A 25,743-nucleotide genomic window follows, 5' to 3' on the forward strand; every position below is an offset into this window, starting at 1 on the left:
AGGGTGTGCTTAGTTTTTCACAGGACGGCAACTGTTGGTAAACCATAAGATATGTAAATATGAAACCAAAATGAAAGTTAAGCGAGGAAATAATATTTTACTAAATGGTTGTATACTCAGTGAACAAAATCTTGCATACCAACTTTCTTTCTTTAATGTTGCACTGGACGTTTGACGTGGTCATATATAGATGTAAATTGTTTTGCTGAATACAATCATACGATTACTTCATTACTTGTTTTCTTTTTAATTGTGCATTTAAATATATAAACATCATGACCAGAACAAACATTACTATAACAGGGATGTTTTATACATAAAAATAATCAAACGTTGCTTTGCTTTTATTTTGGAAAAAAAAACAAACAAACAGGAAGAGGAATTTGATGTCCCGCTTCCTTTCGGATGTATAAAAGCCGGAATTTGTCTAGCTCTACTGTTAACAGCAAGAAAACTGTCGTTATGGCATCCGCTGTACCTATTAAGGTATTAACATTTACTTTAATATCGTTTTAGTGATTGAATGCTGTGTGTTTGTCTTTGACAGAGGAGAAACATCCATGAAAAATGTAACTTAAAGGCTGCTGGGGCGCCGTTAGGTATGCCAGGAGAAGCCCTTAACCGTTAGCACCGTGTTAGCAAAGCTTTACAAGTCTGTAAAGTACGCTCCCTGCCTTAATAATACAAGCTAAAATTCAGGTGCTAACGTACTGATTTCTGTTAAGGTGTCGTACTGTTAAAAGAAGCTAAAGAGTGATTATGTCAGGTACAGCTGGTATGGCACGTGGCCAGAGTAAGTGCACGCGGCTGCTGTACTGTTACAGCTGTCAGCAGGGTATCAAAAAATGTGTAAAACTGTGCAGGTCATAAAAGCTCAGTACAAGAAGCATGTTAAAACATTGCATAACTACACTTCTTATCAGAAAGATGAAGTGGGGAATGAAATTGATTGCTGTGTTTGTGCAAGCAGCTTTTCAACTGCTCATTAACACAAATGTGTAATTAGCAATCAAATGGAAGCAAGTCCATGTAGATGGATGTTCAAGATGACCTGCTGAGCACCAGAATATGGAAGATTGGGGGGATTTCAGTGACTTTGAACGTGACATTGTGTTAGTGCCACACAGGCTGGTCTACTGGGATTTTCCTCCACAGTTTACAGAGAGTTGTCTGAGAAAGAGAAATTATCCAGTGAGCAGCATTTCTCTGGGAAAAGGTGCCTTGTTAATGCTACAGGTCAGAGGAAAAAGACCAATCTACTTCGAGGTGATGGGAACAAGCTCACCAAAATGAACCATAGAGAACTGGAGAACCGTTGCCTGGTCTGCGTATTGATTTTTGCTCCAGCATTCAGATGATAGGATAGAATGTGGTGTAAACAACAAAAGCATGGATTCAGGTGCTGCTGGTGGTGTAATGTGATGGATATTTTCTTGGCACACTTTGGCCTGCTTAGTACTTAACTGAGCATCGTTTAAACACCACAATCTACATGAGTATCCGTAGTTTTCAAGTGAAATCGGAGGTACTGGGACACACCCATCAACATGCCTGTAGCTGTTCATACTTTGAAACCACAGATCCTGGCAGCAGTGTAAGGTGATCAATTCTCTACAAGTTGCAAGTAGATGTCACTGAACTAGAGCTTTGGGAGAGGCATTGCCACTTTCAACGATTTAACTAGAGCTGCTGAGGCACAATATGGAGTTTCTCTTCATATCTTTGTTTTTCATCCATGGATAGATGATCCAAGCAGAAACAGGTGTTCCCCCCTCCTTGTCTTGCGGTACATCTAACTGTCCGCTATTGGTTGTCACGACAAGGTATGTTTTGCCTTGTAGGGTAGTGAGTCACATACTTGGTTCATGGCGCAGCTGTGGGGCAGATAGACACACCTGAGCTCAATCAGCTCATCACGCCTCCCTATTAAACGCACCGGGACCTGAAGAGTTGGTTGTTGTTGTGTGTAGGACGCAGCTGGAAAGCTGCGGGCGTGTTTTAAGGAAAACGACAACCGGAATAAACATGTATTTAAGAGCGAATATGTGGTCAGGTCTGTCCTTACTGCCACAATGACTTAAAACTATGGAATGTTAATGACCATGTCTATCCCTTTATGACCAGAGAGCAGCCACCAAATATGCAACAATAGTATTTATGCTGCAGGAGTTGCTGCACTAGCTATGACAGTGTACTGGTGTGTGCTAAGCAGTTGTGAAGTATATTCAGTTCTTGGTTGAAACTGATAGAGGGATGTTGTGTCAACCCTATGATTGTTTTGGACTATGTAGTTAGTAGGGGTGCAACGATACACGGTTCGGTTCAATACTTTGGTGTCACGGTTCGATATTTTTTTCGATACAAAAAGGTTAATGCCTTTTTGATTTGTCATTTATTAAAATTATAAATATATATTTTAACTCAAAAGTACAGTTCACTACACTATACGCTTCTTCTGGGCTATATTCTCAGCAGCATATTAAACATATCAGGTCCCCATAAGGAGAATCATGTGCTAACGGCTGTCTAAATAACTCAGGTAAAGTTTGTAGCATGCCTGCTTGTTGTTTTTGTCTGCTTCCACTTGTCTTTGCACTAGGATGATGTCGGAGTAAATGTGCAGTCATATTCGTTGTGTTCCCACTAGTGCTGTCAGCGTTAATCTCGTCAAAATGACGTTAACGCCACAACACGGCTCGTTCTCTGTTAACGAGCTACCGCGGATCGCCCTGTGTGTCAGGCTGGACGACGTCAACGCGTTAACGAGCAAACTGCGCTAACGCACTAGTTCCCACCAATGTAATTGAGCATTGCGTGGCACATCGACATACTGTTTTACTTTTGTCCATGACGCGCTTACCTTCAGGGTCATACGTCACATGAAAACCAAAATAGTTCCAAACGCCAGATCTGAATGAGGGTGGGGGAGGTTCAACTTGCCATGTTCCAACAAGAGCTTAACTTCTGTCTTGCTCGCTTGCCCTGCGCTCGGTGAATCTGCGTTCGACTACTCCGCCTAGGCTGCACTGTCGAGCACAGATCCACTGAGCGCTCAACACAGACAGCATCGTCAGAAGGAAAGTTGATAAAATAAATTAAAAATGTTGTATTGTTCGATACATATGCATATCGAACCGAAAGCACTGTATCGAACGGTTCAATATCGATACGAGTATTGTTGCACCCCTAGTAGTTAGTGACATTCTTAAAATATTTCACTTATTTACATTTAAACATTTTCTAGACAAAAATTATAAATGAGCCACAAAATAAGCTGTTGGATGGAGTTTTTCTCCTATTAAAATATAGTGAAAGGTTAAGTATAAATTAAATCATTTAATAAATGGCAAATTTGGCACTATTGTTGGCGGCTCCTTTCTTTCGTTTTTTTGTTCTTTTTCCTTTTTTTTTTTTTTTTTTTTTCTCTGCATCAATTCTGTGGTCTTCCTTTCAACATCCTTTGTCCAATATATCTTCTGTACTTCCATTCTTCACATGTATGATAGTAAATATGTAATTAGCTGCTTTGAGGTTTTGTTTTGTTTTTTTATTTTGAAACGTCTTTTAAGAAACGTGTTTCAAGAGATTCATTCTATAGACTGAAGTTATGAACTGTTCTCATATCTTTCAGATTGGAATAATCGGGGGTTCAGGTCTTGATGATCCAGATATCTTGGAGGGAAGAACTGAGCGCTATGTTGAAACACCATATGGGAAGGTTAGTTGTATCTTTTGAAGTCGTGCTCCAGGTGAAGTAGTATAAATATTAGACTCTATTTGGGTTATGCCCTGTCTTACTTGTGAAATATTGTACTGCCTTGACAATGAAGTTTGTGTGTGTATATATAAATTATCCTGGTCCTCCTTTAAACAGCCATCAGATGCCCTGATATTGGGGAAAATAAAAAATGTGGACTGTGTCCTCCTAGCAAGGTAATGTGTTCTTTTTTTTTTTTTTTTTTTTTTTCCCCATTGTGAAAATTTCCTCTCCTTTTTCTCCATCTAGTGGACAACTGTATTATTTGCACATACTAGTTATTTCATGTGTGTGTGGATAGATTTTTTTTTTTTTTTAAATTACACGTATTAAATGTTGAATTGTGCTATTCATAGGCACGGGAGACAACACACCATAATGCCATCCAATGTCAACTATCGAGCCAACATTTGGGCCCTGAGAGAAGAAGGCTGTACACATCTGCTGGTTACCACTGCCTGTGGCTCCCTCCGGGAGGAGATCCAGCCAGGAGATATTGTCATCATAGATCAGTTCATTGACAGGTTAGTTCTGCGAGTCCATTAGTAGGTTAAGATTCAGACATACGTTTTCTGACACATCATGAAACTAGGTTCTTTCAGGAAAAGTAGAGCATTAAGTGTAGGCGGTGTCCCGTTTTTGTAGGTGGAGTAAAAACCTGGTGATAATTCCTATGAACACTTCCTGTATAGAGTGTGGAGCTGATCAACAGTTCAGTACAGGGATGGCAAAAAAAGAATAGGGAAAATTGTTTTGATATTTTTTTATTTTCTTAGATAAACAAAGACCTCTACTATTCAAATATGAAAAAGGAGCTCTGCACCACACTCAGGACTTTCAATCAAACATGTAGATTAAACTCTTAGCCCAACACTTTCATTCTTGCATGGCTAGGTGTATCTACTAAAACTCTCAGATGAGTTTGAATCCTCGTGACCTCAAGCTCCAGGTCAGATGTGAAGTTTCTGAAAATCTTGTGAATGCAATAACTCAAGGAAGTCTAAAAGATTAATATGGTGTGACAGCGCATTCATAGTTTCTGTGTACTGATTGAACTAAACTAGCAGAACAGATTTGTCTTTTGAGTATATAGACAGACCAGTTTTTGCTAAATGTTTATTTTTGTTCCTATATCTAGACTGACTCTGTCAGAAGTCATTATTAGTGGTTATCCTGTGAGTCTGTTGTGCATCCTCCCACATATCGCAGGGATTACTGCTACTGGTAATCCCTGTGATTGGGTTTTCTAATTATGAAATTAACTTCATGCTTGCAGAATTCTGTTGCGGAATACCATGTTTACATTGTATTCACATTAACACATTGGCCAGGTTACTGGATAAGCCTAGTTAAATGTTAGTCTAGTCTGCCACAAGTCTTACAATCGTCTTCATTATAACGTTCACATTAGAGCAGGGGTGTCAAACTCAAATACACAGTGGGCCAAAATTCAAAATGGAACAAGGTCGCGGGCTAACGTTAATATTTATTGAAAAAAAAAAAATCTTCCTCCAGATATAAGAATGAATCTTTTCTTATAGACTCAAACAAGTTTAGCTGAAAAACTGAATATGGAACAGCAAAGCTTAATACTAAACAATATATATATTAGCTGTATAATACCAGTAGGCCAGCTCTAATAGTAATTTGGTATGGCTTCGTGGGCCAAATGTAATGAGGCTGCGGGCCAAATTTGGCCTGCGGGCCAGAGTTTGACACCAATGCATTAGAGCATGGTGAGAGTGGTGTTTGAATTTGTTTTTCTTCAATTTAGAGCTTGCAGTTAGGAGGGAGAGGGAGAGATAAGTGGGTTTTTTTTTTAATTTTTAATTTTTTTAAATTTTTTTTTATTTTTTTAAAACAAAATTAAGTGCATAACATGCTATATTTCAACCACATCCACAGTATCCCATTCAGGGTTCTCAAGCCTGTGGCTCTGTAGCAACTATTGAGGTTTTTGCCTGTTGCTTTGGCAAAAACTTGATGGAGATGGAAATGAACAATTGTTACATTTAAATATTTTTATTTCTATGTATCACTGCTGTAATTGACTCATGCTTGCTATGGCTTCCAAATTCAAAAATAGGTCACTGAGGAAACTAATGAATTTACAAGTGCTCGTGCTGATGCCTTTTAAAACTGGTCTTTTTCAAAATCTTATGTATTTATTTACACTTTTTTTTTTAAAAGCAATTGGACCACTTTGTTTGTTTTTTTTTTTTTTTTTTTTTTTTTTTATTAAAGTAGACTATTTCAAATTTGATTTATTTGCACACATAAATAGGCATCATGGTGGTAATTGGCCTAACCCTAAAAATATTTTTCTTCTGCCTCACAACACTGTTTTATAATTTATAAAAACTAAGAAAAAATAGTTCTGTAATTACATTGATGCTACAAAAACATTGGATCACTGTAATGAAAATGCAACTACAGCAAGCATGTTGGAAAGATTTTAATTATTTATTAATAACCTATACTTATGAGTATACAGGCTTCTAAGGTACACATGTTTTGCAGATCCATGCTGAGGGTTGTTTTACTATCAAAAGAGTGATTTTTGACAAAATTTTAAAACTTCTGACCTATAGACAGTTGATTACATTAAAATAAATAAAGAGTTCATATTTGTTTAACCATGACTAACGACATATTAATGAAGTTTGCTGTTTTGGCTTGGTCTGTAGTCTCCACACTAAGCTGTGGCCACCTACGGCACAATGTTCCAATTTTCCAATAGAAAGCATTAAAGTCTACCACAGGAAGCTGTCCTCGTAGTGCTGCAGACCACAGTGACAAGCACCTGGGGAGCCTCTCAAATGGACTGTTTGACTGTCCCCATCACTGCCTAAACAAAACTAATAACTGTCATTAAAGAAATTTCCTGTTTGAGTTCACTGGCGTTCATGATAAGCACAAATGTGCATTCTTATAGTATCAGATATTTCAGGCACCAGTCTCATTTATGCATATGACAACCCAGCTTTATCTGTTCATGAAGCCAGGTGACACCCACCATTTAAAGAGATGTGAAGCCCTGGATGACCTCTAATTTCCTAAATCTAAATCCAGGTAAAACTCAGGTAATTGTACTCGGCCCTGTTACTATTATTACTCAGGATTATCATGTTGTCCTAAAAACTCTCTGTAAAGCCTTCAGTTGATCAAGAATGCCACAGAATAAGTATTGACAGGGACTAGAAAGGGAGACCGCATTTCTCCCATATTGCTTTTCTTTATTGGCATCCTGTTAAATCCAGAATCAAATAATAGTAGGATAATGGTAATGTTGTGGGTGCAGTGTTCCTTGACCTAAAAAAGGCTTTTGACACTGTCAGCCATGACATACTTCTTTCCAAGTTGATAAAATTTGACTTTTCAAAGCAAGCAGTTGATTGGTTTGAGTCCTATCTTCACAAAAGAGAGCAGTGTGTGAGGGTTGATAAAGATAAGTCGTTCATGTTGGAAAACAGACTGGGTATTCCCCAAGGATGTGTTCTTGGCCCATTGCTATTTAGTTTGTTTATAAATGATTTGCCTGCCAGTTGTCCAAAAGCTAACTGCCAACTTGATGCAGTTATACACGTACCAGCTAAGTCACCTGGCGAGGCAGCAGACACCTTAATGGTACATCTAAATGATGTCCAAAAATGGCTGGAACAAAATCATCTTGTATTGAATTAAAAACAAAAAACTGTTTGTTCTATTAGGAAACGAAGTTCATCTAATGATTTTAAAATCAAGTTAGGGAACGAAGAAATAAAGGAAGTCAAAGATTTTAAGTTTTTAGGAATAATTTTAGATTCACATCTTAAATTTGACATGTAAAGAAGATTTCTAAGACGGTCAAGGCTAATCTGAATTGTTTTAAGTTAATTCGGCACTATACCCACTTCAGCAGCTCAGTTATTTATGCATTCCATGACATTCTCTCATTTGTCATATTGTATGACAGTTTGGACCCAAGCAGCACCATCTACAATTCAGTCTGTGGTATCCTTATATAACCAGTCTTTAAAAATAATGGATAAAAAAATCTGTTCGGTGGCATCACTGTCACATTTTAAAGAAATATAATCTACTTAGTTTTAAGAGTTTTAATCATTTGTTTTCTTAAATTAGTTTTTAAATGTATAAATACGATGGCCCCAGAGTGTCTCAATAGATGCATCCAGAGACAAGATGGTAATTGTATTACTAGGAGCAAGGTGAACGGCAACTGCAAGATATTATATTGCAGATCGACATTCGGTCAGTCAGCTTTTTCCATAAAGGCTTGCCATCTGTGGAACACACTTCCAACCGAAATCAAATTGATTACAGACATCAGATCCTTTACATTGAAGGTTAAAGTTTGGTTAAAGGGAAATCAGAGATGTAGTCATTTTAACTAATGATTTTAATTTTATTTTAAATTATTGTCTATTAATTGTAATTGTATTTATGATGTAATTTGGTTTTATAAAAATGTATGTTTTATTGCTAAATGTACCTATTTTGATTGTAAGCCCAACAAGGGACAATTGTTGAAAATTAGCAATAGCTATAAACCTATGGGCGTTAGTTCAAGTACAAAACTGATGTATGTTAAACTGCACTGTCCCTTTTTAAATAACAAAATAAACAAACACATTTGAAGTCCTATTCCAAACAAACAAGCTCTTGAATAATCAGGTAGTACTGTTTTACCCCAGCAGAGCGCTTTGCTCTCAGACTGCAGGTTTACTTGTGGTTCCAAGAGTTTCTAAAAGTAGAATGGGAGGCAGAGCTTAAAATCAAAACCAAATCAAAATTTATTTCTATAGCACATAATAATACAACAAAGTTGACCAAAGTGCTTCACAGTCGGTCAGAGCAATAGCATAAGACAGAATAAAAAGAAACAGTTAAAAGGAGGGCAGGAAACGACACGGATTAAAAAAAAAAAAAACCAAAAACATAACTAGCCACGAAATAACATACTAGTTTGAATCAAAAGCCAGGCTAAAATAAGTTTTAAGACGCAATCTAAAAGACTGGATGGACTCAGAGGAACGAATATAAGGAGGGAGGTTATTCCAGAGTCTGGGAGCTACGACAGCAAAGACCTCAGTTGCGTCAGGAGCATTTAATTGGAAGATCCAAGTGCCTTATTAGGGATATACAAATGGAGGCATTCGCATAGATAACTGGAAGCCAAATTGTTTAAAATTTTAAAGGTAAGCAAGAGAATTTTGAAATTTATACAATATTCTACAGGGAGCCAATGTATGTTGGCTAAAACTGGTGTGATGTGGGCATAATTTCTAGTACCAGTTAGGAGAGGTGCAGCTGCGTTTTAAACTGGAGCCGGTGAATAGAGGAAGATGGGAGGCCCGAGTAGAGGGAATTACAGTAGTCTAACTTGAAAGTGATAAGAGCGTGAATAAACTTTTTTCCTACGAAGGGAGGTATGGCTTTGTCTTAAATATCTGACGCAGCTGGTAGAAACAGGGTTGTTTTTTTTTTTTTTTTTTTTTTTTTAATTTATTTTTTCCCAACGACAGAGGAGATCTGTTTCTCGGGTTTGAAAGAGCTGTCCAGGAAAACACAAAGGTTTCTAACAGTGGGCGAGAGATGGCTACCAAGGGGACCTAACGCATCAGTTAGTTGTTCCAGCAGGGTGTGACTATCAAACACTACAACTTCTGTCTTATCCTCCTTCTGGCCTCTCTTCTGGGGAACCAGCTCCTAGTTTGGATTCAGGACATAAACTTCCTCTCTACCTTTTAAGATTAGCCCTAAAACCTTTGTGTTTTTTTTCTTCTTCTTTTTTTTCTTTTTGATAAAGAATATAGTTAGGGCTGGATTAGGTGATTAGGCATTAAGCCCACACCTGCTCTAAGTTCAGACCCACAATGAACGAAAACATTCTGTGCATATCAGAGATACAAACTTTATGGTGTGTGTGTGTGTGTGTGTGTGTGTGTGTGTGTGTGTGTGTGTGTGTGTGTGTGTGTGTGTGTGTGTGTGTGTGTGTGTGTGTGTGTGTGTGTGTGTGTGTGTGTGTGTGTGTGTGTGTGTGTGTGTGTGTGTGTGTGTGTGTGTGTGTGTGTGTGTGTGTGTGTGTGTGTGTGTGTGTGTGTGTGTGTGTGTGTGTGTGTGTGTGGCTCAGGAGGAAAGCAGTGTTGTAGAGTGACTCGGTAGGGATAGTGCCAAAGCTTTCTTCTTCATAAATGAGAGATGCAGGGTTTAAAATGACCGGGAAGCGCATCTAGTACATGTGGAGTGGGTGCAAAAAAATTGGCGGAGTGCAACAGCAAGTACAACACAAATTTTGGGCAATTTGCTCCAGCTAGCGGTTAGCACAGCAAATGCCGGATCCTGCTGTGTGAATGGGCCTTGACTCCAAAAGTGAGTCAGTCCCCCATAGACTCAATGTTAACTGTAACTCAAGTTTAGAACAAAAATGGTAAATGGCCTGTATTTATATAGCGCTTTACTAGTCCCTAAGGACCCCAAAGCGCTTTACATATCCAGTCATCCACCCATTCACACACACATTCGCACACTGGTGATGGCAAGCTACATTGTAACCACAGCCACCCTGGGGCGCACTGACAGAGACGATAAAATAAGCTGATTTCCATCTGCTTCCAACTTTGTCAATGAGATGGAGAATATATAAATGGGTTTTTGTGATAGTTCTTCAGTTAATTCATCCTTAGTTAACAAAGCGTGTGGGAGGTGGAGGAAGAGAACCGCATTGTGCTCTAGTTGCATGATTCATAAAATTGGCAGTGAGCAAATAAAAAGCAGTCTCCATTTTCATCTGGTGGAGCTACAGGTATGAAATAATTGATGTGATGATGGCACTAGAATTTAGATGGAATCATATATCATAGAGAGATCTCTCTATCTATAGACAGACTGAAAGGAACGTTTAGTATCCGTGCAACAATTACCGGTAGTAACAGGACAAGTGACTGAACACTGATCGTTGGCTTTTTAAAGACAGACTGGTATGTGCAGTAAATATTCATGGGAACAGGTTGAATTGGTTTATAACCTGTCAGTTTCCTTCTTGTCAACAGAGTCAAAGTGTGACTCAGAGTAACCTTGTTGACATAAGGATGACTCTTTTTAAGTGTCTCTGTCCGTGCACTGAAAATACTTGACTAAAAGAAATCATCTCCAAGTAATAAACTAATAAAGATCCAGTATTGAGGATTTTATAGATGTAAACATGCAAATAAATACACTCATATATGCACTTTGATATTTAGTGTCAAACCACTTTCTAAAACAAAAAAAAAAAAAACTGAGTCTAGTATTGTTTTATCCCTCAAAATCCACAAGAATTTGCAGCTTCATCTTTAATGCTCATTATTTTGTATTGTATGGAAAAAATCCTACTTGAGAGAGAAAACAGCCTCTGGTTAGGAAGCACTTGGTGACGGTGGGGAGGAAGGGGCAGCCATGTTCTACAGTATTTTATTTATTTTTCAGGTGAAGGGAAAGAGCAGAGGGAGAACAAGCATTGAGATACGATGATATATGACAAAACAAACCGGGGGGACGTAGATAAAAGGGTTATGGCTTGCAAGTGATCGCTGGTATTGTATGGCTGTGGTTAAAACTGTAGCACGCGACTGAGTTCTTGCTTAAACACACTTGCTGGTAAACCTTGATAATTTCTTTCTGTTTCATGGAGGGGGGAAAAAATAGCTTGTCAGCTGTTTCTGACCTCAAGGCATACACACATACTTCTGCTGTAGCGTACCAAGAGCACGACCTTGTGGGAGTGTTGTTCTCTCAGTTAGCTGACAGCAGAGATTTTATTAAATGGCACAATATGTGCATTGAGAGGTGTAAAAAGGATTCCTTATGACTCATGAGTTGGCATGCATCTAGCTGAATTGAGGTAAGTTGTAGTCTGCCTTCCCTAATTTATGTCAGTGTGTTCTATTATGAATTTCAACATGAGTGAGTTTGCATGTGGGTTTGCCTGTTTTGTTGAAGTCGATAAACTACTAGTATCAAGAACAAACAAGATCTGTTTATCGGAAATGAGGAAGTTGCTTGTTGGGACATGCACAGACTTGTCCCACAGCATGTGACAGCATGCTGTGCTGCTGAAGGCTTTACTTCATGCCATCACCTCTGCTTATTTGTTGTGTGCAAACCACATGGTCACTATAAGAGCTTACTTTGTCAGATTCTAATCATGGCTAACACTGTGCTAAATTGTACTTTTAAAATGCATCTACGGACTGTCAGGTTCTAAGTTTAGCCTTTACAACAAATGCTTTTGCTTTTGGATGCAGCTCGTCTTATATTGCTTTATGCGCGCTCAATAATCCAGGAAAAAAGTTTATGTAGTTCATGTAGATTCAGTGTTTTCAGCACAATAAGTGTTTCATCACTGATCCAAACAACTTTTTTTTGTTTTTGTTTCAACTAACTGCAGGTTTTCCCAGCCACATGAACAATTCCGTTGCATTATGGCCGACATTGGCACCATTACCTAATAATGGGCCACAAGATCGGTGCCATGACTGAAGAAATTAAAATTACTCTTTACTGCTTTATTTATTTTTTGTTCTTCTTTGGCCACTTATGAGTTTGGGTTGCAGGGTCAGTCTAAGCAATAATGTCCAGACCTGTCTCTGTCTGGCCACCTCATCCATCTCTATCCATCGGACATTTCTGAGCTAATAAACAGATGGAATCTCTTCAGTTGTTCCTGGCTGTACCCTGGAACCTCCTTCCAGTTGGAAATGCCTTAAATGCCTCATCTAGGAGGCGTCCAGGCAACATCCTAGTCAGATTCCTGAACCATCTCAACTGGTTCCTCTTGATGGGTTCGGAGCAATGTTCCCTCTAATTTTTCACGTGTCTGAGCGAACACACAAACTCCCTGAGCGCGGTCCCTTGGACCACTCTGAACGACATCAGACGTGTGCACTGTGGTCGCGCCGGCATCTAATCCATCCAAGTTACATGGTTTATTAAAATAATCAAATTGCAGCATTTACATTTATGTTAGACTTCTTTTAATTAACTGCTTTAGCCCCCTTACAATGAAAATGTAAAAAATTCTAGTCATTCACCTGTGCAGTATGTTAACACTATTGGAAGTACAAATAACTAATCCAATTTCGAAAACACAACTTAATTTTTTTTTTTTTAATTTATATTATAAAGCTCTGACTTGTATTATGAGTCTGTGGTCTGGGAGACAGTCCTGTAACTCTGTCTGCAAAATATAGTATATAATGACTAGGGATGGGTATCGAAACCCGGTTCCCACTGTTTCAATTCCTTGGAATTGTTTGCCATTTTTGCAAACGATTCCCTTATCGATTCCAGTTGAGGGCAACTTGCAAAGTAGATATTTCATTTAAGGGAGGAAACACTACGAATATGCAAAAGCATTTGCTCACAAAACACGCGATAACCTTAAATGAATGTCGTATTTTTAATTCCGCTCCGGACTCGTGAATCTCAACCCAGCAGCAGCGGTAACGTTTGCACGTCCTCTCCCGTTAATGCGGCAGGTAAATAATCAACTAACAGTGCATATTATGTTAACGCGATCTGCCTTATTACAAAACCTGCCATTACTGTGCATTTAGGTGACCATGATGAGAGAGACAGAGTCTGGCTCAGATGCTGGCAGTTCTCGCTGCAGTCTCCTTTCAGGCCAGGATAGACGAATGTCACCGAGCAGTGACTAAGTTTGTGGTAAAAGGCTGCCGCAGCAGATGCCCCCGATTTTCAGTAAGTGAATGTGTTTAATTGTAGGCAGGGACATTACTGGATATTCTTGTGTAATTGCTACAGAATAATTTATGTTATACTTTTTATTGCTACAGAAGAATATTTATTTTATTTTACATTTACAATGTTTTTTCCTGGGGACCCTGTGACACCCCATTGAAGAGCCGTAGGCTGGATCTCTTAAGGTCTCACTGCTGGGTTTGTAAATGGACTGTAGTTATATAGCGCTTTACTAGTCCCTAAGGACCCCAAAGCGCTTTACATATCCAGTCATCCACACACACATTCACACACTAGTGATGGCAAGCTACATTGTAGCCACAGCTGCCCTGGGGCGCACTGACAGAGGCGAGGCTGCCAACCTTCCGATTACAAGGCGAACTCCCAACTCTTGAGCCACGATCGCCATGTTACTCCTAAATTTCTATCTTGTTCAAAGAGAAGATATAAAACAAAGTTCTAAGCTAATCGACCTTAGTGTTCTCCTTTTTCAAAAATAAGAATCGATAAGAGACTCGATAAAGAATTGAATCGTTAAACAGAATCGAAAATGGAATCGGAATCGTGAAAATCTTATCAATACCCATCCCTAATAATGACCAATACTGGGCAATTAATTATATAGTTACTACTTCAAAAAGGTTACTCAGTTTGGCAAACAAAGATTTTTGCAGCTATGTTTTTTTTGTTTTGTTTTTTTTTTTTGGGGGGGGGGGGGTTTAATGCAGCCAAGGCAGTTTTAAATAAACATTTCAAACTATTTACAGAACAATCAGCTGTTCTGCATCAAATCTGATGCCACACAAATTATTTGTGCCACTTCAAAAAATAATTTCTGTCCACTATGAGATAAAGGAGAACAACAGCCTGGTACCTGCAGGCCTGACAACAGAAGATGTATCACTGCTGTAACACGTGTAACATTCAGCAGTCGCCTCATTGTTCTGACACACACAACAAAACTACACTACACACTAACTACATAAGATTTGCGCTAAACGTCTCACATCTCAAAGCACCGCCGTCACTCCTAAAACTTCCCCCCGTTTCTTAACAACTAGATGTCACGTTGCCATATCAGTTTTTTGATTGGTCGACATGGTACTTTTTTGGACGAATAGGAAAGGGAGAGAGGGGTGGAGTTTGTTTTTGCTCACAGGCGGAGAGCGCTTTCAAGCATTTTTCTCATAAAACGCCGTTTTTACAGTTTCTTCCCGCAGTAAATATAAACAACGATAGTATTCAGCAAGGAAACCAAACATTGCAGATATTTTTTTTTTTATCATAACTCTGGTTTTACGTGGCCCATCAACACGATTTATTAAAAAAAAAAAACCTCCACTTTTTCTGTCAGTAGTTCTGTCTGTCCTGCTCACATCTACAATGGTTGTCCACGTTGTCATTAACGTGGCTTCACTCCACATCAGCCACGCCGCTTTGTTAGCTAAAACACCGGTGTCGGCACATAAGGACGCTGTCATAGCCTGTCAACGACGTTGATTAGCTGCGTATATACGAATGTAAATCGCATTATTGGCTGGACTATGGGATAAGGTAGCATCGTTCCAATCCCATACGGGCGCAGACAGTCACTCACTGACTAACACTGCAAAACAGAATTGTTAAAGTATTAATTTTAATTTCAATTCGGGTTAGAGATTGTTTTTTTTTTTTTTTTTTTTTTTTTTTTTTTTTTTGTGCGCAACGCACATTTTCTGTGCGCAGAGACCGTGCCAGCAGTGCGCAATTGCGCACATGCGCAGCTTAGAGGGAACATTGGTTCGGAGCCCATTACTGAGAACTATCCCAAAGGACTGAGCTCCTCACCCTGTTTGAGAGCCCCTACACCCTTCATCCATTCTTATACTTCAGATATGTTTGTACAGGAAATATTCAGGTGCAGGGTAACTGGTTAAATTGCTTTGGAACCTGATTGTTATCACTGTTCAAACTGACTCAAGTAGGGACTTTGGTTTGAACCTGAGGATGAACCCAGAAAAGGGATCAAACAACATTCTTTGTATAGTTTTGAAGTAATTATACTGTTTGATAATTACAGGGTGTGTGTGCCATTTTCTACAACGGCAATTGTGAAGTGAAAAATGGTAATGAAACACCAGACCATAATAACTAGATTTTTTTTTGTAGCCTTGTGCATTGTACTAATCTCCTTGTTTATCCAGCACATCATTGTTTAATGGTTTTAAACTGAGACACAGATTTCTGGAGCTCTTTTCAAACACTGATTTTTATTCTTCCACTGCCAGGGTTATGAGTAAGAGATGGGGTTGGGCATCAGCTTAAAAGATTTCTGACAGTAGCATTCATATTTTGGATCTCTAAGATAATTATTTTAGGATTTGGTAATCCCCAAGGGGGGGGGGAAGGAACAAATAAGCTGTGCCATGAGTCAGCTGTATATAAAAAGACATTACAACTATTAAATGCCACATCTGGATTTATGCACAGAGTAAAAAATGAGTATTAGAAGGCGTAAAGGTGGGTGGGTTTTTTTTTTTTTTTTTTTTTCTTCCCCTCTTCTCCTCTCATTCTTCAAAGCTGATGGTGTTTTGGTTTCTGCAATGTAGAACTCACAGCAATCCTCTGTGTATACACCATATATTTCTTTGTTTGTGCTGGGGTATCAGAACCTTTGGCTGGACGAGTTTTTGGCATAGCTTGAAAGTCAGATTTTTGCTATCATAAAAGCTCTGCACACACTCTTCTCTCAAACGGCTTCATAAGGCCATCACCTGGAGCATTTAAGAGACTTTTCATGCTCAGCATTTTTTCTTGCTTTTTATTTATTCTGTGGTCCAATTAGGCTCAAGTCTCAGGATCCCTATTAAGCACTCCTTTATTGGGATCCGTCAGGTGTAGCACTCTAATTCTCCTCCTTTAGTTCTTACACAGGCTGTAGGTGTGTTTTATGCTAATGTCCTGCTGAAGTAGTAACGAGATGGAAGTGTTCATTCACTTGTTCATTGAAGTGTTGAGATCTGAAATGAATTGCCAGCAATGTCACCAGCACGGCCCAAAGAACAATCACACCCACTTCAACTAAAACTACTCTTGCAGATGTCAACATTTCACCTTTAACTGCATTTTGTTAGAAACAACATTATGGCTTATTTGACCAACATACAGGTCGCCACTATTCATTGTGTTCCTTGTCCCAAACATGTCTTTCCTTATTATTCCGTGTAACAGTTAAAACAGTCACACAGCCTTCTCTGAACAATTGATGCGTCTACTTAAATCTTGGGAAGCACTGACATTAGCTCTAGTCATGCATGTTGAAAACAAAACCAATGATCTGCAGCCGAGGCAACTCTGTCTTCCATTTCATGATTTGTTTTTTTTTTTCCAAGTATGAGATTTCTCTTAAGGTGCAAAGCACACTGAGGCAAAGCAATGTGGAGTGTGTGCTGATACGTGAATCATCAGATTTGATGCATGGCTGGAATTCCCCTCTTTATTTTAAAAACAAGTGCTGGTGTCCCATTGACGAGCGCGTCATTTCATGCTGCATACCTTTTTGATTGGTTATTTGGTCAGTATCTTTCATTGCAAGTGTATTGCTGTATAATGCAGGACCACTGCTTGAAGCCACCATCAATGTATCATCACAATTCTTTCACTTACGTAATCTTTCACCTTTTGGATTACTAAAGTAGTCAGATGGGTCTGTTTGGTATATACCAGCAGAACCTCAGCATGATGCAGCTAATGCTTTTGAATACAGTTAAAAAGGAAATCATGTGAATGTGCACAAAGTCACTTCTGGCAAGCTGTACAAGACAAGTGCAAAGTGGCCATGAAGGCAAACAGTGGCTACTTTGGTAAATCAGTAATATGAAGTAAATTTCTTCTACATTGAAGAACATGGCTTTGTCCAAACTGCATCCACACAGAATTCCCTTTATACAAAAGAAGCTAAGAGGCTACATGGAGCACAGAAATCCTGATGTTTTCAGGTCACTTGGATAAGTGAATCAGCCTTTTGTGCAATCCTGACCTATTGCCATGAAGAACCATGGGGACACAGGCTTTCACTTTGCCTCTTGCAACAGCACTGACTCGGCAGAAGGGAAAACTTTAGGTCGGTTGTTATAGCGAAGCTTGAGACCTTCTTCCATTCTGTTGATGTTTATAGTCCTGACTGCTGTGAAACTGGTCATGCCACAAAAATTTGCATATTTCTGAGCCAAATAGTCCTGATTATGAAATGAATGATTTCTGTACCTCATTCATGTCGACATGTTGTCTAGAATGATTTTGATGGCCATTCCCAGTATTTCTGCAGTTATTCCTCATATCTTTTCACACTTTTTCTCAACTTTAGGTCAGATAAACTCATTAAAAAGAAACAAAGTTATTAATCTTACATCTTTAAGTGTTTTTATATTTTTGTCATTGAAACAAATCTGCTTTTTTTTTTTTTTTTTTTTTTTTTTTTTTTTCCTGTTTTGTTTGTTTGGTAGGACAACCAAGAGGTCTCAAACACTCTACGATGGTCAGCCCACCAGTCCCCCAGGTGTCTGTCATATCCCCATGGCTGAGCCTTTCTGCAACAAAACTAGAGAGGTAAGTCTATAAATCTAAACACGTCCTACGTCAAACTTGTTATTTTGTAACTGACATGTAATTTTGCTCAGTACAGTGGTCCCTTGCTATAACACGGTTCACCTTTTGAGAGCCTCGCTGTTTCGCAGATTTTTTTTTTTTTTTCTTTTTAAAATAGTGCATTGTGTTCTGAGTCCTGATCAGCTGTAGACCATTGTCAGTCAATCTCCTTCATGCCGTGTCTCCTGTACAGTACAGAATGCGTTCAGCTTGTCAAATTTACATAAATCTTCGATCGGTAGCAGTGTGTGACTGAAGTGCTGCACTGTGTGTTTTCTCCCCAACAAACACAACAATGTCGACAAAACGTTTTGCACCATCAAAAGCACCCGTGATAACACCCAAAAGGCAGAGGAAGATGCTAATCATCGCACAAAAAGTTGGACTTCTGGACATGCTAAAGGAAGGTAGAAGTTACCATATTTTCCAGACCATAAGGTACACCGGACTATAGGGCGCATTAAGCGAAACAAAACAGTCAGATAAGTCAAACTTTACTCATCTCATTGTTATTGCTTCCTCTACTTCCGTACCATTGATTCATTAATGTTGAATTCTCTGGCGGCTGCTCTATTCCCATGTTCTGGACCTGAGAATAGGGTCTGATCTTTGGTTTCATTCTATAATGCTGGACTTATTTTTCTACGAAGGTTTGAACTTTGAGTGTTTAAACAAGAGAAAATGTGAGTCTTCATGCCTGTCTGAGAAAAGTGTATAAAGTGTGTAGTGAGGGGTTTTACAGCCTTAAAATCTATAATAATTGTAAAAAAAATAAAGTTGACTACTTTGCGGATTTCACCTATCGCAGGTTATTTTTAGAACGCAACTCTCGCGATAAACGAGGGACCACTGTATACTAAATTCTCCTAAAGTGATTATTTTTATTCAGTGTAAGTATTGATAGCATAAAGTGCACATCACTGTGGGTCTTTTTGTCTGACAACGTAAAGGAGGTTTTTTGTGATGCTTTTCTAGACGTTACATGACTGAGGTGCATATGAGAGCACAAATATCCGATGCAGTCAAACTGGACATTAAATGGTCTTTAACCTGCCAGCTCTCTAGCACCAAGTCTAAGCGATGTCCTGTTGGATGGGAAAGTAATACAGGTAATTTGGTGGTGAGTTGTGTGTCCTGTCCTCTGCGGGCTCTGCTGTGGCAGCACCCTCGACTGAACCAACGTACCATTCTAACAAATATTAACCCCGCATCATTTCCAGAAATGGGAACCTCGACTAACGTGGGATATCTGCTGCTGTGTGCTGATGGAAAGGCTTTACTGTCTGATTGCTGGTTACCTACTGTTTGTTGTTTTGTTTTCGGGGCCACAGAATGCACCAGGTTGAATAAAACCATAATTGTCTTTAAGTTTCCAATATTGACATGAAAAACTTCTCCTGGTCAAGAAAAATAATGGACCTTCAGAGACAGTGTTTTCATGGGGGTAGCGTCTGTGTTTAGAATGAATGTCTGCTTATCTGCAGTAGACTGAAACGGCATACAGATAAGCAGTTGCCACCCCACCTTGGGGGTTAGTGATTTATTCCAGAATGACGGTGATATTCCCTGCAGGTTTTGGTGGAGGTGGCGCGGAGTCTGGGGGTCAAATGTCATGTGCGAGGGACCATGCTGACTATCGAGGGGCCTCGGTTTTCTTCGCGGGCAGAGAGCCTGATGTTCCGCCAGTGGGGTGCTGACGTCATCAATATGACCACCGTGCCAGAGGCGGTCCTCGCCAAGGAGGCTGGCTTGTGCTATGCCAGCATTGCCATGGCAACAGACTATGACTGTTGGAAGGAGCACGAGGAAGCAGTGAGTGGCGGGCCAGAGGTCCTAACTGTCGTTTTTATTACTTTGATGTTTCAAGCTTTTATTTGTCTTGTGAGTCAGTGGCAGTGGATGATGCCCTGTTAAAGTGGGTCAGTTAACGGTGCATCGTGCCTCTTCCCTGGCCCACTGCACAACAAACGCCAACCTAAACATTTTAATTTTACACGACGAAATTAAAGAGCATTATTTAAGAGCTGAATGAATATGACTGATTTTAAGTAAGCTTTTTGATATTAGGCCTGAAGATAATTGCACAACTTTAAGAAAAGGGTAGCATAAAGCTAATGGCATTAGGTTGCATTTATATCATTTATTTGCAGCCTAATCATCATGTTTGTTCTGCAATCCTCAAACTGGCTCCCTTACTTTATCTTTGCTAAGCTGTGATCAGCAGAGTTTGCAGGTGAAGTTCTCTGTTTTTTGGCTTTGAAAAAATAAATCACTTTTTAACATTAATTTCTTAACAATACACTTATTTTTGGGAGATTAAGGAATATGCATATCATTCTCCTATGCCAAAGCTTAAAGACACAAATCGCACCTCAAAGTATGTAGATTCATAATACTGTGACTAAATGTCAACAAGCGCAGCAGACTGTTTTGGAGTTTACCTTTCAAACCCTCCTAAACGACAGTCACCCTGTTCAGCCTGATCCAGCACATGCCCTGATGACTTGTGTTGATACATTTAAAAAACAAAACAAAGACGACACTAGCAAGCTAAGTATTGCTTATCATAACATCTTTTTACGCATTGCAGACATGGTTTTGTTTCTTTACAATGGAAAACAAAATTTACCAACAAATAGAAAACTGCCTTATACCACAACATCAGCTCTGGGAACTTTCCTGCTGGCTGGCCGACCAGGTAGAATCAATGACAACCTTTTAACTCCATGGTGCTCTTCAGAAGCTCATTCAAAGGCCATCTTGGCAAGCTGTGCGAGGTCAGCCTTGGCCAGGTCACGAGTTCCCTCAGTTGCTTTTGTGCAACACAATTTAAACGCACGTCCACTTCTTGCGTCAAATAGCGCACTAAAATAATTTCAGTGCAATTATATCCAGTCCTCCCAGATTACCTCTGAGATAACAAAGTCTGATATGTTTATGATGCCAAAGCAATAAACACTCGTTTCGTACAGAAACATGTTGTCACGTCTGCAGTGTTCAGCTCTGGGAACAAAATTAGTCTTGCCTTTTTGTAATTAGAGTTAATGGGTTAGTTTTAAGCCATTTAATTTTAGTCATTCGATTCAATTAAAGTAAAAAAAAAAAAAAAAATGATATGGCCAGTTAAGTAGCAGAGGGCACTGTTTATCAGTCTCAGCTGCTTTGGCATTAATGAAATTAACAGGTGCACTAGAGGGACAACAGTGAGACAACTCTTAAAAGGGGAATGGTTTTACAGGTGAAGGCCACCGATTTTTTTGATTTTATTATTTTTTTTAACCTCATCTTTTCTGATTGTTTTTGCACTAGTTTTGCATTTGGCTAGCATGAGGCCTGGATATCTGGATCCTAAAGAGGTTGCACAGGTGGGCCAACTCCAGGATGGCACATTGATGCGTGCTATTGCCAGAAGGTTTGCTCAAGGAGAGCTGAACAGGGCTGTAGAAAGTCAAATCCATCAGAAGGACCAGTATCTGCTCATTTGTGCAGGGAAGAACAGGACAAGAACGGCCAGAGCTCCAAAGTGACCTCCAGCAGGATACTGGTGTGAATGCCTCTGATTAGCTAGAGAGCGTCACCCTAGCTGTCATTAGGCATCAGTTGTGTTTCATTTCAGGCTGTTCATGAGCCAAGTGATCTGGGAGATCCCCCAAGACACCATCCATTGTCCCATTAGGAGCATGGTCCAACATCGCTGGGCAAGCATGTGGGGGCCAAACTGAGTACCAGTGTGAATTACAGTAATGAAATGTCAGCAAAATGGACTAGTCCGCTGCTTTTGATCTTCAGGATGCCTTTGAATTCAGCTCTCTGTAGGTTGATACTTTTCAAATTGATCATTTCCAAATTATGTGGCATCCTTTCATTCCTCACACACTACCCAGTCCGTATCAGTATAGATGTCCAGTATTATTTTTTTTTTTTCCCCCACACTGAAATCTAATAAATGATGGGTTAGAGGTTTTTAACATCTGTGCTCCATAAGTAGATAAAAGTATCTGTGGCTTCTTATGGCTTCCGAGTGACCTGGCCTCTGTCAGGCGCTCTGGATTATGCAGTTGATCTACTGCGTGTGGGCGAGCGCCGGCTTATGTAGAACTGATCCAGCCCAACTCACAACTCCACTTCCGAGTTCCTGCAGCTGACCTCTTCCCCCTCCTGTTAGAGAATGCTCGCCACATCCTTCCGCCCGCCCCCCCCCCCCCCCCCCTCACTCCCTCGCAGCTTGATACTACCTCCTGGCCTCCCCCCCCCCCCCCCCCCCTCCTTGTCCCTCTCCAACCAGTCGGCTTGTTTGCCAGTCTCCGGTGGAAGCCCTGCCAGAGGAGGTTGAGTCACACTGAGTCATCAGCTACACTGTCTTCATCCTGACAAATACCACAAAAACATGAACCTAATCATTGAGTGTGACATAAAAACAAGCACTCAAGGGAAGGGTTAATGAAGGTTACAGGAGGTACACAGGATGGAAGTAATGTTGTGCAACTTACTGTAATGTACACTGTAGTTGTGGCTGAATGAATTTCAGAATGGATTATGAACTAATACTTCACTGCATTTATACAAGAATATGGGAATGAGAACTCCACGTTTGTGCGGTATAACTGCTTATTTCACAGTTTTGATTTTTAGTTCCTCCATTGTATTGCATTAGCCACGTGAGTAAAGTGATTGCTAGTGTCGTATACATGGTTCAGTAGGCTCGAAACTGAACCATGTAATGAGTCACTAAATTTCAGAGCACAGGTGATGGTTGTAAAATGTACGCAGCAATCCCAGTACAGGTGCAAAGAGCAAAATATTGTTTTTCCACCTACTGCTGTGACTCACTCACAGGTCCTGACGTGACTGATTTGGTTAAGCCGGTACTTTCACAATCAACTGCTCTCCGTGTTGTCCAGTAGCTTTGTTTCTGCTGCACTCGTACATGAATGTTTTAATTCTTTTTTTTTTTTTTTTAAATATGGTTTTACTAAACCAGTGCTATTAAGATCATATTCACATACCTTTTTTCCACCAGCACAGTGAAGGTGCAGTCAGTTGTGCCTTGGTGCCAGATTGAAGGTTTTATCAATTTATTTTTAAAGGATAACATTACAGGGAAGACAAGCATGTGCTCCATTTGCCAGACATTTGTGAATTTCTCACACACACGACTCTGGTTTTGGTGGTTCTTAGCTCAGCAATTTTGTGTTGCCCTACTGATGCCGGCTTTTTAGCATCACTTCCAGTCATTTGTGGAAATGCACTAAACTGGTTCCACATTGGGGGACTGAGTACTGTTCACAATAATCTTGTAAATTATAGCCACACACCACCATAGTAATGCAGAAAGTATTTTCACACTAAAGATCATCGGTTTTTGTTTTCAAATTGGTAAAAATTACACCTGTAATGCATAGCTGCAAAAGAAATTATGTGTTGTTGCATGTAGAATATGAAAGTGTATCTTTCTTGAGAAAGCGGACATCTACATTAACCGCACTGGCCTTTTACGGGAGGAGTGGGTGGTGTCATTTTTCAGCTGAGTGGATTTTATTCACCATTATGTTGAACTGGTTATTGGCGTTTTTGTGCAATTGTGACTTGAGTAAAGAGGAGGCCACATTATGTGTGTTACATCTTAGCGACTGTGAGTTCACACTGTCGTTCTTTTAAAGTGTATACATAATCTATTCATAATAGCTCTGATTTTACAAGATGGTGCCTGTCTTTACATCATGCTCTGCTTTCAAGAATTGTTCACAGAGGAGTGTTTACTTCACTCAAAGTAGACAAAATAAAAATACACACCAAGATGGTTATTTTCGAAATGCGTGGCTGTGACATTTTAAAGGAAGTGAAATTTGCACCATTGCAAGTGATTCCTCTTAAATGGCTGCTATACATTTTTTTCTCTTTTCTTCTTCTCGTCCTAGGTCTGTGTTGACAATGTACTGAAGACGATGAAGGAGAATGCAAACAAAGCTAGCAGTATCCTGTTAACAGCAATACCCCAGATTAGTCAGATGGACTGGGCTCAGACAATAAATACATTGAAAGTAAGCCGTCAGCTTTATGATGATTCATTTCCATTCTGCAAGTTGTGAAAGAGGGTCTGTTTGCTTTCTATCTGGTTATCGTGAACTTTGATCTCACTTATTTCTCTCAGCATTTCTAAAGAATAACAAAACCTGATGGTGCATGGCTTTTTTTTTTTTTTTTTTTTTTTTTTTTTTGGGGGGGGGGGAGCCTATTAACAAGATGATTTTCTAAAAGGGGGGGCTCACTCAGACAATAGGACACATTGTGCTATGTTGGATCTCTTGCAGTACTTGCACCATGATAAACATGTATTAATTAAAATTTTGAAAAACACTCTGTATCCCAGTGTTTTTTGCACAGACTGCCTGAATTTCCTTAGTTTTCTCTTCAAAACTTTCTTTAATGACAGTGCTAACGTTTGATGAAAAATGAGTACTTTCTTAAAGACAATGTTGACAACGACTTTTCCTAAATATAGAAAAGGCTCCTTCACTCTGTGTCAGTGACACACTTTGGTAATAACATATTTTCTTTCTTCCAGTCGATGGCTCAGTCTTCAGTAATGATACCGAAGCACTAAACGCAGAGGAAACTACTAGAAAGGATAAAGAGACCAGACAACCACCCACACGGAGTCAAACACCGACTGCAAACTCAACCCTGCCCGTCCAATCATCATCAGTGAATCACAACAAAGTGCCTCACATTAAATAATCCACTTTTTTTTGGGGGGGGGGGGGGGGGGGTCTTTATTTAGTTGGATGTTCAGTGTTTTGTGTTTACTCTTGACTCTGATTCAGAGATCACTCATTTATGTCTGGAGCATGTTTTCCTCTCACACAGTGTTAGGTGGGAGGGCCCTTCCACTCTAGCTGTAGTTGAGGAAATGGATGTTTGTTACAGTTACCACATTTGGGTCTAAACATTCTAAGGTTTTAAGTATTCAGTATTTTGTGGACACATTTGTGTATGTGTTTGCTGGTTGTAAGCCACTGGTGTCTTAGTTTCTGGTTATATGAAGATGATTTTTAAAGCTTTGCAAGTTTAGCACACAAAGACTATATTACTGCCTTAGTTGCATTTAAGCTTCTACTCTTCGAGCTTGAATCTATTGTCAGCATGAGAATGACTGAACGTCTACATGTTACTTCAATCTGGCCACTCTTGTGGTCTTTACGGAATCATTTCATTTTTATTTTATTTGACTGTTTAATGACTAGAGAAACATCTCATTTTGAATGGCATGCTGCTCTGTACCTGCAAATACCGTAACCAAGTCAGTGAAAAGCTGTCAAATCGGCAGTAAACCTGTACCAACAGTGGTAGTGGCGGGGAAACACCCAAATTATTTGCTATACTGACAGTTATTTTTTTTTTTTGTTTTTTTTTTTCTCCCCCCAAAGCATGGATTGAAATGGGAATTTCGTCATGTTGCATCATATTGTAGTCATTTGAGATTTTTCTTGTTTAGATTTTCTTAACTTGAACTTACTCTGTACATTGCACAGCATATTTAGTAGCCTCTTCTTCAGCAGCCTGTTTTTCTGTAGTATGAATAATTTGTCTCAATAAAAGTTAGACTTTGACTAATCCAA

At 39.4% G+C, this 25,743-nt stretch overlaps 1 protein-coding gene across 1 annotated transcript; it reads left to right on the forward strand.

Annotated features, from left to right (window-relative positions):
- Nucleotides 1-353: 353 nt before the first annotated feature.
- mtap (methylthioadenosine phosphorylase) lies at nt 354-25,743 on the forward strand. Its single transcript, XM_026171200.2, has 8 exons — nt 354-486; nt 3,632-3,718; nt 3,875-3,933; nt 4,114-4,281; nt 17,983-18,085; nt 19,697-19,936; nt 24,043-24,165; nt 24,690-25,743. Exons 1-8 carry the CDS (start codon nt 406-408, stop codon nt 24,726-24,728), a joined length of 900 nt encoding a protein of 299 aa, XP_026026985.2. The 5' UTR covers nt 354-405; the 3' UTR covers nt 24,729-25,743.

This window comes from Astatotilapia calliptera, chromosome 6, assembly GCF_964374335.1.
Source record: "Astatotilapia calliptera chromosome 6, fAstCal68.1, whole genome shotgun sequence".
Lineage (NCBI taxonomy): Eukaryota > Metazoa > Chordata > Actinopteri > Cichliformes > Cichlidae > Astatotilapia > Astatotilapia calliptera.

Coding starts and splice junctions, on each gene's coding strand:
- mtap (XM_026171200.2), top strand. CDS start 406: ATGTATAAAAGCCGGAATTTGTCTAGCTCTACTGTTAACAGCAAGAAA. Junction 3,719..3,874: donor TTGAAACACCATATGGGAAG/GTTAGTTGTATC, acceptor TCCTTTAAACAG/CCATCAGATGCCCTGATATT. Junction 19,937..24,042: donor GGAAGGAGCACGAGGAAGCA/GTGAGTGGCGGG, acceptor TTCTCGTCCTAG/GTCTGTGTTGACAATGTACT.